Here is a 13,114-nt window from a genome sequence, read left to right on the forward strand (position 1 = left end):
ACTAGCGGCTTGCTCTTCTCATATGCCAGAAATAAAGCATGTTACTTTAAGTTGTGCATTTACCCATCATTTGGTAGTTAATGGAGACAGCTAAAAATGCTTGTTTCCGCAGTTAGACAAGTTCTCCCCTGGACAAGGTTGCTGTGTTGAGTCGCCGCTCTCCTTTCTCCACTTGTGCAGTCAAAGATGAAGGGCTCTGGACCACAGAAACCTGATTACTAACTGCTCCTACAATTAGGACTGGAACAACCAGCCCTGTTGTTGCAGGAGGGAACGTGTGGAGCTGCGTGCATTCTATTTACTAGATCCAGGGAGAAGCTTGTTGGCAGTACGGCGTACAGTATGTGGGTTCGGAAGGAGCCCCCAAGAACTTGTGTGTACTTTTTACTACAAATGAAAACTAAGCCATGTATCACACTTAACTGCTCCACACATAATACTCTGTTCTTCAATCACTTGTCAACTGGAGTAATAATCTTATCACTGTGATGAATGACCAGTTTCCAAAAGGTGGTAAGAATAATTTTATTGTATTATTAAATAGCATGTCTTCTCTTCAACCATTACAAATCTGTAGATACTACATGAATGACAATACATAATTTATCTTTTTGTTGTTGCCCATAAGATATATTTACACATGCAGTTAGTACCGATGTCATGCTACATTTTGTTAACAGCATTTTGTTGTTTGCCAGACTCAAAATGTGAGCATTTCATCTTCTGCAGGAAAGCACCTCTGGGAGGGTGGAATGCGTGTACTAATCTGCACTCACAGGGTTGGAATTGTCAGCATTTCAGCCAGGCTCCTGGAGGATGTTCCCTTTTCTCCCCTAGCACACATCATCAGAGCATGAATTTCTATCAGGAAAGTTGTTTTGTTTTGGTTTTTTTTGTTTTTTTTTTTAATATAAGAAACAAGAATTTACCTCTAGACCCAGCAGCCTGGTGAGTGATAAAGGCTAAAAACCCCGTGGAACTTGATGGCATTTACTATTGATACCAGCTGAACCAGGCATAAGTAAAATTTCAGCACAGTGATTTTTCTGTTTGTTTTTTTTCTGGCACAGACTGTGGCATCGCCTGCAGAGTTATGAAATAATACGTTGCTTTGTGAAGAAAGATTTGGTGCTATGCACAAGTTATTCCACTTGGACTCTGCAATGCTTGAAAGGCCGTTGAACTATTTTATTCTTAACATAAATAACCTGTACACATCCTGTGCATTAACATTGTGACATCTGACAAAGACTTTACAAATGCAACTTCAATTTAAAATTGTACATTCATTTTCAAATTGTACATATTTCTTTGTTACAGAGAAAATTGCAGTGGGGCACAATAAATATAGTGTATTCAAAATACAGTTTCCAATTTCATATATGACTCAAGATCAGCCAGAGTTAAAAGTGACTACCGTTAAGATACTGTAATCATCCAGGAAGGTAAAAGGTGCAGAGGACAACTGCACTGCAAAGAAAAAAAAAGAAAAAAAGGCAGCCTGAAGTTTGATAAAAACCCAAAAGCTGAAAAGTAAAATTCCAGTGTCACTGTTTAAAATAAAACATACAGAAAAGGGGAATGCAGGAGACGGCACACGCATTAGAGACATTATTCTAATGGAAGCAGTGAGTCACTGTGGGAAGGAAGGGTGGCCGATCGCTGTTCACTAGAAAGCTGCAGGCATCTCGCCACTCAGGACTTGTTGGCTGAGCCAGAGGAGCGGCGCAGTTTCATGGACATGCGGCTCTTGCTAGTCCGAGGAGACATTGGAGAGGCTAAGTCTGTTCCATCCACCTGTGCTGTTGCTGCTGCTGGAGTTTCTCCCGGCTGAGTCTCTGGGCAGAAGCCTGCAGAGGACAGCAAGAACCAGATAGGTCAGCGCTGCCTTCCACACTCGCAGCTCAGGATCTAGTCACAGGGGGCAGAGAGGAATTTCAGTGCTGCTGTCACTCCCACAGCATCTCCTAGCCCTTTACCAGCTGTAGGTGATGGTACTACACATACCCCAATAGCCACAAATCTACCTCTAGAGAAAAGAGGATGCCAGACACCACTGAGCTATGGGACTACAGGACCCCCTTGCTCTCAGGAATTGAGGCAGCACTGAAGTGGGTGGTGTTCTCTTGCTAACAGAGAGAACAAACACCTCCAGTTTCCTTGCAGGGATAGGGAGTTGTTATTCAAACCACAACCCAGAAGAATCCAGTCTTTAATGAGAACATGAAGGCTAACAGCTTGTTGAGCATGAAGGGAGCTCTACGAATGCAGCTGAAGAGGTGGAGTGAATCAGGGGCAAACTGGGAGAGCAAAACATCTCCCATCCCAACTTTAGTCAGTGCTTCAAAAGGCAAATTCCTACAGGGTCCACAAGGCAGAAGCTTGAACAGAACATACTAACTGATGTACTATATGTTAACGTTTCTTTGTAAAAGGAACAAGATGAATTTGAGACAACGGGAAATAGTTCATTAGCCCAGCACCTGGAGCTATGCTCCAATGTGCCCTCAGTCCTCACTGCCAAGAGGACAAGGCTCTTCCTCGCAAACAGCCCATCTCCAAATCTTCTTCCATAAAGATACAAAAGGAAAGGAGAAAATACGAAACCAAACTTACATTCTCCTTTCCATGGTACAGAAAATTAACACTGTGAACTCATATCCACAAAACGAAACTGCATTTCAATTAGCCATTTAGAGAGGCTGACAGCCTGATTGAATTCAGCTACCTGTCACAACTGTAGTTGCTTCTGACCTATATAAATTACGGACAGACGCTTAGTCCTGCAGAAGTCAATAGGGAAACCCCTGCTGACTTCAGTAAGCCAGAGATCACTTGCTATTTCTTCCACATCATGTTATTACTGGTAATTTTTTTTAAACAATAATAATGCCGCGATCAGAACTGAAGATCTCCCTCCCTCACTATACATTTCATGTATAAGGGGTGCAAAACCCATTCAAAAGTGAGCATGATTTATTTTTGAAAGAATCCTCTAAAATCAAAGGTCATCAGGTAAGAAGTTTAAGAGTACATTTAAAACATATTTCATAAAGTTCTATGATTTAGTGACCTGGCTGGCCTCCTCACCAGGTCCATCACCTCCCTGCTCCAGAGGGACAGCACCATACTTTCTATCTTTTTCAAATTGACATGACCCATCAAAGTGACAGGGAGGAGAAAGGGCTGTTATTTGTCCCCAGCTGGTGACAGTAATTCTGTTCATGAACTAGGTACTTCATTGCCAAACAATCTGGAAAAGCATGATAATGCCTGACTCACTGTGCCTTACAGAAAAAGGCAGGCAGGGAAACATGCAGTCTCATTTTCTGAAATTCTATCTTGTTCTAATTTTACAAGGAATTAAAGCATTTCAAATGGTGCAAGTTAGAGAACAGAAAATAACCGTTGTTGTTTTGCACAGCATACCATTCACAGCTAGCGTGAAAGACCTTCCGTTTCAAGCCTTTGCCCTTTACCTTGATGTGGCCAATGCTTTCTAGTGGAGGTTTTGGAAGGAGAAGAAATATCACAGCATTTCTTTCTTTGTTGAGAATGAAGAAGTGATGAGGAAGGAGGAGTGGAAAGAAGTGAGGAAGGGGAAGGAGAAAAGATAAAAGATAACAGGCGTGAGACATGAGACACGAACCGCAGAGATTGAAGGGTATTAACAGATGAGCACAGAAAACGGAATTTCGAATTTCATTATGCAATTTCTGCTCATGCTACAGGTTAAAGAGAGTGATGAGTTAGTTATGTGCAATGAAGCAACAGCTCTGAAATCCGGCGTCATACTTACCAACTAAGCATTAAAAGAGAAAAAAAAAAGGAAGAGAAAGAGAAAGAAAAGAATTCTATAACATTATCCAGATCCAGCAACCTTATTCATAGCAACTGAGATACATCCTAAACATTGTCTGAAATGCTTGCTTAAAGTCTGTGAGAACAGTTACATACTCACACACATACACACAATCAAGAAGGAAAAACAAATGGCAACTTGATGTATGGCTTCTGCTCCCCAGCTGTTCCATATTAAATATGCCATAATTTTAGTCAGTTTCAACATGAGACTCTTGAAATCACATAAAGAAGAAAACCCAGAGTATTTAAGCAAGTGAGTTTGTGTCAAAGGGTCAAACCCAAATATGAAATTTCGTAATGGTTGGATAAAGAAAATATTAACCCCCCTGTTATTTTGATTTTTCTGGTCATAACTTAAAATTTTGTTTCTAATTCCTGCAGACCGAATCATAGATTCAGACCTAATCCCAGTTTTTAAGAATCTGACGTACAGCTACTGAAGAACAGAAGTCATGTAAAGTGATTTTCACATCCAAACATACCACACCAGAAGAGTGAAGAGTAACAGCACTTAAAATATACTTGAAGTCTGACAGCATTCAACAGACTTATTAGCAACTAAATTTCTTTGGATTTTAGACAAGCATATATATCTCTATATACATACATACACACATAAACACATGTGGGTATTAAATGTGGTATATAGAAACTTTGTAGGTTTTGTTTCCCCTTCAGAGTTTTAAAATTGTCAGTGTAAAATGTTAGTATCTTTATCTCTCTATGCAACGAAATGTTTAGTTATCCAAAATATTAAAATTGGGTTAAATAAGGACTTGAGAACTGACCTAGAACCAGAATGTTCCATAAAATAAACAAAATAGACATGTTAGGATTTTTAAGAGGTTGAAAAATGTCAGGAAGTGATCCTTATTTTTCATCTCTTTGGTTTTACAAGTGACAAATATCATAGCCTGATGAGCTATAATATTTTGGGCTATAATGTAAAGCCGTTTCAATTGCTTCTGAACAAGGCGGTGGATCAACAAAGTTGAAATGCGACATTTTCACACTCCATTTGAAAATGTTAGGATTTTCTAATACTAGGATGTTGGTTATTTGAATCGGAAATCAACTATTTAAATGTAAAATGGCATTCTAACTATGCTCAGACTGAGTTAGGAGTGAGGTGAGGTGGAGGAATCCGGAGGGATCATTAAAAGACACACACACACACATTGCCATGACTTATCTCGCTTATCAGTTCTGACTTTCAAAGAGGTGAAAAATTCACTGAGCAGAAGCCTGACAAGGTGCTGCCATGGCAAGGCTACTCTCTGTGTCTCTGGCTTTATCATCACACTTTGTTGTCTGGATCAACAGTTTCCTAAGTATCATCTCTCAGAATGACCACAGAGGAAAATACCACTTATGCATGTTGGTATATTTTGATGGTCTTTTAAGATCCTTGAGCACCCCCGACCTGATCTCCAGGGAAGCAGGCAATCATTTTTGTACAGCTTGTGCCCTTTGCCACTCCTAGAAATTCCAGTCCAAATCCAGCCAAGTTGTCTGTCATACTCAGCAGAGGCTTGCTAGAGTCAAGTCAATTAAGTCTCTTGCTAACTGGGGGAAATGAGGAAAGGAAGCAAGAAGTGGATGCAGACAGAAAGACTGCAAAAGCCACTGCAAAGCAAGATGAGAAGGTGAGGAAGAGATGGTCTAAAGATGTGGGAGACAAACTGGATAGGAGAGAGAGAGCCAAGAGCTTGACATGAGAAAGAGCACAGCAAAAATGATTAAGTTTATGGGTGAAAGAGCAGCAGAGCCCATGCCCAGTGCTCTTCAGAACCTGGCTGGAAATACCAGTGTTGGATAAACCAGTCCTTCTCTGTCAACTACTATCTGTGAAACACAGTGGCAAAGCTCCCAATCTTTCCACTAGAGGAGATTCAGGCAGCAGTAAGGCATCTTACCATTACCACCAGTTACTGCCCTATCTCAGTCTGCAGGAGGTGGTGGAAGATCCAGAGCTTGCATTTTTGCTTATGAATCATAAGGGTGTTAATTAGTGTCACAGAACTGCTTTTGCTATATGTGTTAAAACAAAAGTGGAGGGAATTACACAAGGAAATGTCATCACAAGACAATAAATTCATAAAGTGAAACATTCAAAACCTAGGAAACATCAAGATTACAATTTATTGCTCTCCCCTTGTGCATATGCATGGGATGCTTTTTAATTGGACAATCATACTCTATTTTTTCCAGTGGACCCATTTAAGTGTAGAAAGTTGATCTGTTCGGGGTTCTAGCAGTTCACACCGAATCTACTGCCTCAAAGTGCTGAGGATGCTCAGCTTACTATCACCGAGGTGGTTGACTTAAGGACAATAGTTCAGAAATGTGCAAGGTTTCAGCTTCAGTTATTCCAATATGAAACTTCAGTGAGTTTTGAGGTTTCCTGATTTGGAATGAAAAAGATTTTTCCTAAGTTTGGACTGAAGAAGGGATAATGAGAAACTCTTCCCTGCCCTGCCAGACATGCAGCCCTTGTTTCAGTTTCACATCCAGTCCCAAAATTCAAGCACCAACATCAACAGGTGTTGCTTAGACCGTTCTACAGAGAAAAGCACCATTATTCTCACCTGTGTTGGGGTTATACAAGGCCAAAAAAATTCTCAGTTCAGAGTTACACAGCAAGGAAGCAGCAGGAGATATTAAGATGCAGGCTACTGAATTTGGATTTTTCTTGTGCAAGGCTGAAGTAACGTTATCTCTACATTCCCCTCCTTTGCTTCTTATACAATGACATTCCCACTTTGGGAGTGTGAAGCAGAAATGTTCTGAACACAAACTTGAAAATATAGGAACGGTTGTTGGGATCAAAAAGTCTGAAGCTTTTAACACAAGGAAAAACTATGACTAATGTAGAGAAGCCCCCTCTTTATGATATTTACTATACTGAGTTACTATTTTTATTAAGAAGAGGGAACAAAAGAGGATTGAGAAAAACAAACCCAAGACGCTAGTACACTGTAAAGCTCAGAATCTTACCATCATGGAGTCAATAAGCCCTTCAATATCATTGAGCTTACCATTAACAATTCCCTTGACCTGTTCTGGTGTCAGAAATCTGGTTTACTCAATAGCTGCACAGGAGGAGTTACTCCAATTACGAGTATTTGCAGTTACTCTGTTTAACAGAGTCAGCACAAAGTAAAAAATAGAGGCAAATGAATTATATTCCGTGTGTAAGTGTAGGTATATCTCATTTTTTTAAAATGTACACATCAACTGCACTAGTCAGGTTCCCGAACATGGGAAGGTGGACTTGTCAGATATTTTGATAGGCCAAACTCAGCACCTAGATAGAACAGTAGCAGCCACAATCACACTGTATTGAAGGGCAACCACTGTAAGGAAGGAAGCAGCTTTTGGTGAGGGCTGAGCATTTGATAAAATATGTCAGTCTGAGGAAACAGAGTTTGTTACCAAATAGCATGTTCTCTATTTGTGCTGATTATCATAGCTCAAGTGAGAAAAAACCGGCGTGCTGAACCTGGCCAATGGGATCACAACAACAACAGAATTACAACACCTGGATGGGGTGTAGCACCTTCACAGTTTCTATAGCTTTTTCTTGGAAGAAACTGCATGTAATTTATAAAAATTAAACATATTCAGCAATTGCAATCTTGGAGGTCATGATTCAATTAAAGAATCAAGTCTATAGTATCTAAAATGTGGACATTTTTTCTAGTCTCTCTTGTCAATTATTTTTTCACTTAGAAACCCAGACATAAATGAAATATTTTGTATCTGGAAAAATAATTGTGATGTGTTTTTAGAATCCGGTCACACTTTCAGATGACACGGTCAGGTCTAGCAGGAAGCCTGCAAGGTTTTGCGTGAGTCATCCTGGGGGTGATGGATGTGCGTGGATTCCCAGACAGGCCTCTAGTGTCTCTCTTATGTGCAGTCCTGGCACAATTCAGAGCTCTGTACCTATCTTTCAAAAATCTGCCTGTTGTAGGGACCCTGAAACTCAGGGTATCTGCTTTTTTAATAGCACATCTGGTGAACTCATTCTTGGAATCACAGTCCAAGATCATCTGTAGCCACCTTGCTCACAAGTCTGCCTTTGCTAGAACTAGAAACCAGTGGTTTCCAGGCTAACCCCAACCCCTGGGGTAACCTTTTTGGCAGATGACTGCAGTAAACCTATACCTGCCTCAGGCTTTAGACCTGATGCCCTCCAGAGTCAGCCTGAAAGTAGATAGTCTGGTGATACTCTAGGCACTCTATTCTAGAGCTGAGTATCAGAGCTTCAGGAGTCCCAGATCAAATGGGAGTCAGCCTCCAGGCTGCAAGCAGGACTGCCAGAGTATCCCTAACTTCCCTGGGCTGAAATGAAAGCTCAGTCAGGTAGGTGTGGGGAGAGGTTGTTTGACTTTGACATTTGGTCATGCTATGCTGAATGTCTGTCCAAAGAAGCTTCTGGCTGCTCCCGACACGTGTTGGTCAGTTTCACTATTCATCACAAGGTCCGGAAGAACGTGTCCCTCAGGACGGGACAGCATGCTTTGTGGTATGTAAACACACACACGTACATGCAGATGTGAAAAAATTGCAAGGTACTATTAATGAGATTCCTGCAGATCATTATTACTGTTCCTAGAAAGGTTAAGTCTAAAATCAAGTTTCTAAAAATCTTATTTTTCCAGATGTTTGAGAATACAAAGCATGACTAGGACAATTTTTAGAGGAATACAATAATAGCCACTGTAAAGCAGTGTTCTCCAGTGCACCAAAATAATACAGAAAAACAGCTCTGCTTTATCCCGAAAGAATGAACTAGAGGAAGATGGCAGAAGGATTTAGCCTGGAAGATTTCCAAAGGTGAATAGGCAGAACCAATACAAACGCACTAGAGTACAGAATATATACTAGCCATACAAAAGTGTCTGGCATTGAATACTTACTGAGTCCATTAGGTAGGAAATGTGCAAGGACAGGTATCTGGTTTTTGTTTGTAATGTTTCTGGTTACAGATTTTTCCTATTCAAATGTTTTCATACATTAAATTAAGTTACTATTTTTTTATACTGATTTAGTTTTAAATTGCTTTTAGTTTTGTTTCTCTTTGGTCTTGATTATTTGCTCTAGCATAACTATACCACTTATTATACTTGAAAACCACATCTTATTTCTACTTACGTTTTATACTTCCAAGTGAACAAGTTCCTTTATAATAAGTGAACCAGTCTCTTTATAATGCTTTTTTAATGTTTTAACATCTCTCAGTCTTTCTGTAGTCCTATCACAACTCTTCTATAATTTAGAATTTATTTCTGCGTATTTTTGCAGTTGAGAAACAAATTTTGAGATAACTTGCCAAATTATTCTTACAAAATGTATTTTATTCAGATTTACACCTTTTCAACAGATGTGTTTTGATTTATGCATCACTAAATAAAGGTTTCTGAACAATGAATTTCAAGTGTTACACCTTCTTCTCCTTCTCTCCTATGTTACCACTGCAGAATGTCTTACAACATCAATGAAAGACAGTACAGGGTACAGAACACACCACTGCCATCCAGTACTACTTTTTCATGCTGAGAAACAGAGGTCAACACAATAAAGTGTTATTCATTCAACAACTGTCTCTATCATTAGTTACCTTAATCCCAGAACCAGTGTTAGTGCTTCATGCAGACCTGAGGTTAGTAAAAGACTAAAACTTTTAAGAAGATGTAGTGGTCATTTCTCAATCAGTGTGAAATTCTTTTTAGTGTGAACAAGGGCAACAAGGAAAGTTTGCAAACAATTTGGTTACAAGCTTAGTGCTCTAGTAAAAGTAAGAGGAACAAAGGGATTTTTTGGACACTTTGTCTTACCTTCAGATAAACAGAACTGATATTTAATGATCTAAAAAGAGGGGAAATAAAATAATGAAACAATCATAAGGAGTTCAAGAAATGTCAGAACAGGAAGGCCTTGAGTTACTCATTTTCTTTTACAGATTTTCTCATTAGTAACTGAAAATGCAGTATCCTTTTATAAAATGAGTATTTTATGGGAAAGTAAAAATGACCTTAAAACCAACTTTGCAGCTAATAACCTGGACACAAAACTCATGATTGCAAGGCTCTCAGCTTGCCAATTTTAACTCTAAAAATGTAGTGAGCCTTAGAGCTTTCCTACGATGAAGGTGTACTTAAAGAATATATCTACCACAACTAGTCTAGATGAGGGAGTACCAATGCTTCCATGCAGACTCTACACAGGGTGGGGAAAGTGATAAAATTCAGGGGCCTGGGTGCTGTATTAAAGCTGGTCGCCAAATCTTAATGCCAGTCAGTGGCTCATGATGCCAGGAAACAGAATAAAGATTTAGAGGCAACTTTGCCCGGGCTCTCAAATATGTACACATAGTCTCTCTAACGGTAATTCTTAATGATGCACAAAAAGCCTGAATTTTTAGTCTTCATAGGTAAGGATACTGCATTTCAAGTAAGACTGTATAAAAGCAGTTCTTGACTCTACTTCTTACCTGTCTCTGAGGGCAAATGGTGGTAAGGTGCTGGACAGAAAACCTGAGCAGCAAAATCCTCAAATGTCGTAGGCTCTAGATGATGTTGAACAATTGTTTGCAGGTATCGTGCTCTCTCCTCGTAACTGGTTTAGCCAAGAATTAAGGATGAATTTATATAATGTACTGTAACTGCTAAATAACAGTGCCTAGTAATTCAGAATTCTTTTTGTTACACCTATATCATGTATTTCAGTGGCTGTATGCACTTTTAATTCTTTACATATGATATAATGTGATTCACTGAGTTAATATTGACTCTAAGATAAAATGATTAATGAAAATCTTATGGTTCAACCATCTTTTTTTCATGTCTGATGAAAAGCTTTTTGAATTTTATTATTTTTTCAAAACAGCAACTTAAATACTCTAAGTAACTGATTTGCCTGTTCTATGATCACAATTAAATATAAAACCATTAACATTTTTAACAGGTATAGCATGAAAAATAATCTCAGCATTAACAAAATGACTAATTTTGCTCTTCTCCATAACAAACTGCTTCCATAATTGCTAAATACAGATACACACAGCTAAGATAAATACAAAGTGAAATTTGAGTATTAGGAAAAACACCTCTTCAATTATGCCATTAAAACAAGCAAGAATATTTGTAAAGAATCTGCAGGACCCTTAAATACTGGCTAACAGGGTGTCGGCAGGGCACTGACAGCAAAACACTGTACTACTTCCTTTTCTCTGTGTTCTCTCCTCTCTAATATTATTGACAAGAGACCAGTATCTTGAAGTGTTGCTTTTGAAGAACCCTCTCCAGGCTTCTTGTTCCAGCAGGCCTCATTGTGCTGTTAGCACAGAGAGAGCGAGAAAAAGAGAGAATATTTCTGCTGTTCATGAAAGCAACTATGGAAATGGCTGTCAAAATGTAAAGCAGCAGGCAGCAACATACAATTATCAAGAAAAACTACCATGCTGACTTCATGTCGTACAGTTCCCGAACTGAGAAATCAGTTAACCTTTTCTCTCACAACTTTCAAAGTCCTCCAGCTGGACTCAATACACTGACTGAGGGAGACCTTCTCCAGTTATCTTAGAGAACCGTAAAATGATCAGAAAATTTCCCTGGCATTTATCTTTGTGCACATTTGTTCTTCCTAATTTATATGTACATAGATAATTTTCTCCTCACATAGCTGTTTTCCTAGGAAAAAAAAATAAGCAACAAACAAATGAGGATGCTGTGGAGGAATGCACTCAGAATCAGTTTCATGATTTTTTTCTTTGCTGCTCTTTTTTGCAGAAGAGGGACAGTGAGGAAATGACCTTTCTGACTCAATTTCACCACCTGTGAAATGGGGATAATATTCATTTTGCACATATTTTTCAGCAATCCCAACAAAAAAACTGCGTGACAAGTGAAGAGTGTTTTTAATAACAAGTGCTAACATTTAAAATAAATAAAAATACTATTTTAATTTATAAGCAGTGATATTCTCAGGTCCAAATTAAAGCTGGAAATAATACCCTTAATCTTAGCTTATAAAACTATACTTCAACATATACAAAACTTATCCTACAAAAAAACATTTTTGTAGTTTTCTGCACTGTATATATAGTAGGTTTTGCAGTATATCTGAATATGAAAAAACACATAGAGAATATATTATCTGAAAACAACTTCTAGTGAATAAAATGATCTTCATTTTCCTTAGACCACAGCTTGGTAACATAACTACAAAACTGGGAAACCACTTTCCCTCCAAAATCTCTGTTCCAAATTCTTCCTGGATCCTGAGACAGCCGAACCTCAGCAGAAATCTCAGTCTGGAGAAGCTGTAACAGAAGCACTGGGACAAGAGAAAATATAAAAATCTCCCATTGTAATGGTTCTTAGGTGGGGGATAAACACAGTATTGAGCCTGAACAGAGGAGAGTAATATAGCACGGTTTTTAAGAGGCTGTGTGTAAGTGGTAGAGGATGAAACTGATGGTTCAAGTCTAAGTAATACTACGTATCGCACAACTTGTTGAAAAGCACTTTTTTCATTGGGGGAGATTCACAGCTGCTGAATTTTCTGCAGTTAATAGAGTCCTTTGATTCACAGCAGTGCCCCTTGCACAAAAAATACTGGCCTTTGTGTATTACCAGAAACTAATTTTCTATTTGGCTGAAAAGGGAAAAATGGGGTTATTGCTTCTCCCTCCTACAGAGCTTTTCATTATGCCTGATGCACTCAACTTCTAAGCTCTTCTGAGAAAAAAAATAACTGAAGAGGCAAGAGGTAGAAAAATGAGCTTGTTAGCACATTAGAAGTGAAGTATCTTGGTGGGCCCTAGAAATTCCCAGTGGTGTGTTAACTTATCACTCTATGCATGCTGGCACTGATAGTCTCCCAATTGATCACTCTCTTTTCGCACCAAAGGTGCTGCCAGGAAGCAAAGGCTGAAGGCCCACAGGAGAACAGGCTGCTATCAAAACAAGCTGTTTTTAAAAAGTCTGCCTGAATGGGTAAAATGTTTCATGAAAAAGTAGGGTGGAGACACCTACTTGCTTTTAAAATGCTCTACTTTCAGAGGTCTCTAAAGGAAACCTTTTAGTTCATCCTATTATATCCAAAGCTTATACACAAATAAGGCAAAAATTAAGGAAAGTTACTGTTTTGAACATGACAAGGACATTCCCATTCTTCAGTCTAGGTACCTATCCCCTAAGCAAATAAAGAAGTCTTGACACAGATGCTGACTGAGGAGGAT

General features: G+C 38.9%; 1 protein-coding gene across 3 annotated transcripts in view; it reads right to left on the reverse strand.

The window, feature by feature from the left end:
- Nucleotides 1-511: 511 nt before the first annotated feature.
- The window catches only part of RALGAPA1 (Ral GTPase activating protein catalytic subunit alpha 1), a 134,924-nt gene continuing 122,321 nt past the window's right edge, over nucleotides 512-13,114 (reverse strand). For 2 of the 3 annotated variants that reach the window (XM_061367305.1, XM_061367304.1), the window contains 2 exons: nucleotides 10,364-10,488; nucleotides 512-1,850 (listed from right to left, as the gene is read on the reverse strand). In XM_061367305.1, coding sequence (XP_061223289.1) covers nucleotides 1,696-1,850; nucleotides 10,364-10,488 — 280 coding nt within the window. In that variant the 3' untranslated portion in view covers nucleotides 512-1,695. Of the gene's footprint in view, nucleotides 1,851-3,429; nucleotides 3,545-10,363; nucleotides 10,489-13,114 lie in introns of all 3 variants that reach the window. The other variant, XM_061367302.1, reaches the window with a different exon arrangement.

Source organism: Neopsephotus bourkii, unplaced genomic scaffold, assembly GCF_033783945.1.
Source record: "Neopsephotus bourkii isolate Nb327-2 ecotype Australia unplaced genomic scaffold, CSIRO-AGI_Nbou_v1 NB_1376, whole genome shotgun sequence".
NCBI classification, from domain to species: Eukaryota; Metazoa; Chordata; class Aves; order Psittaciformes; family Psittacidae; genus Neopsephotus; species Neopsephotus bourkii.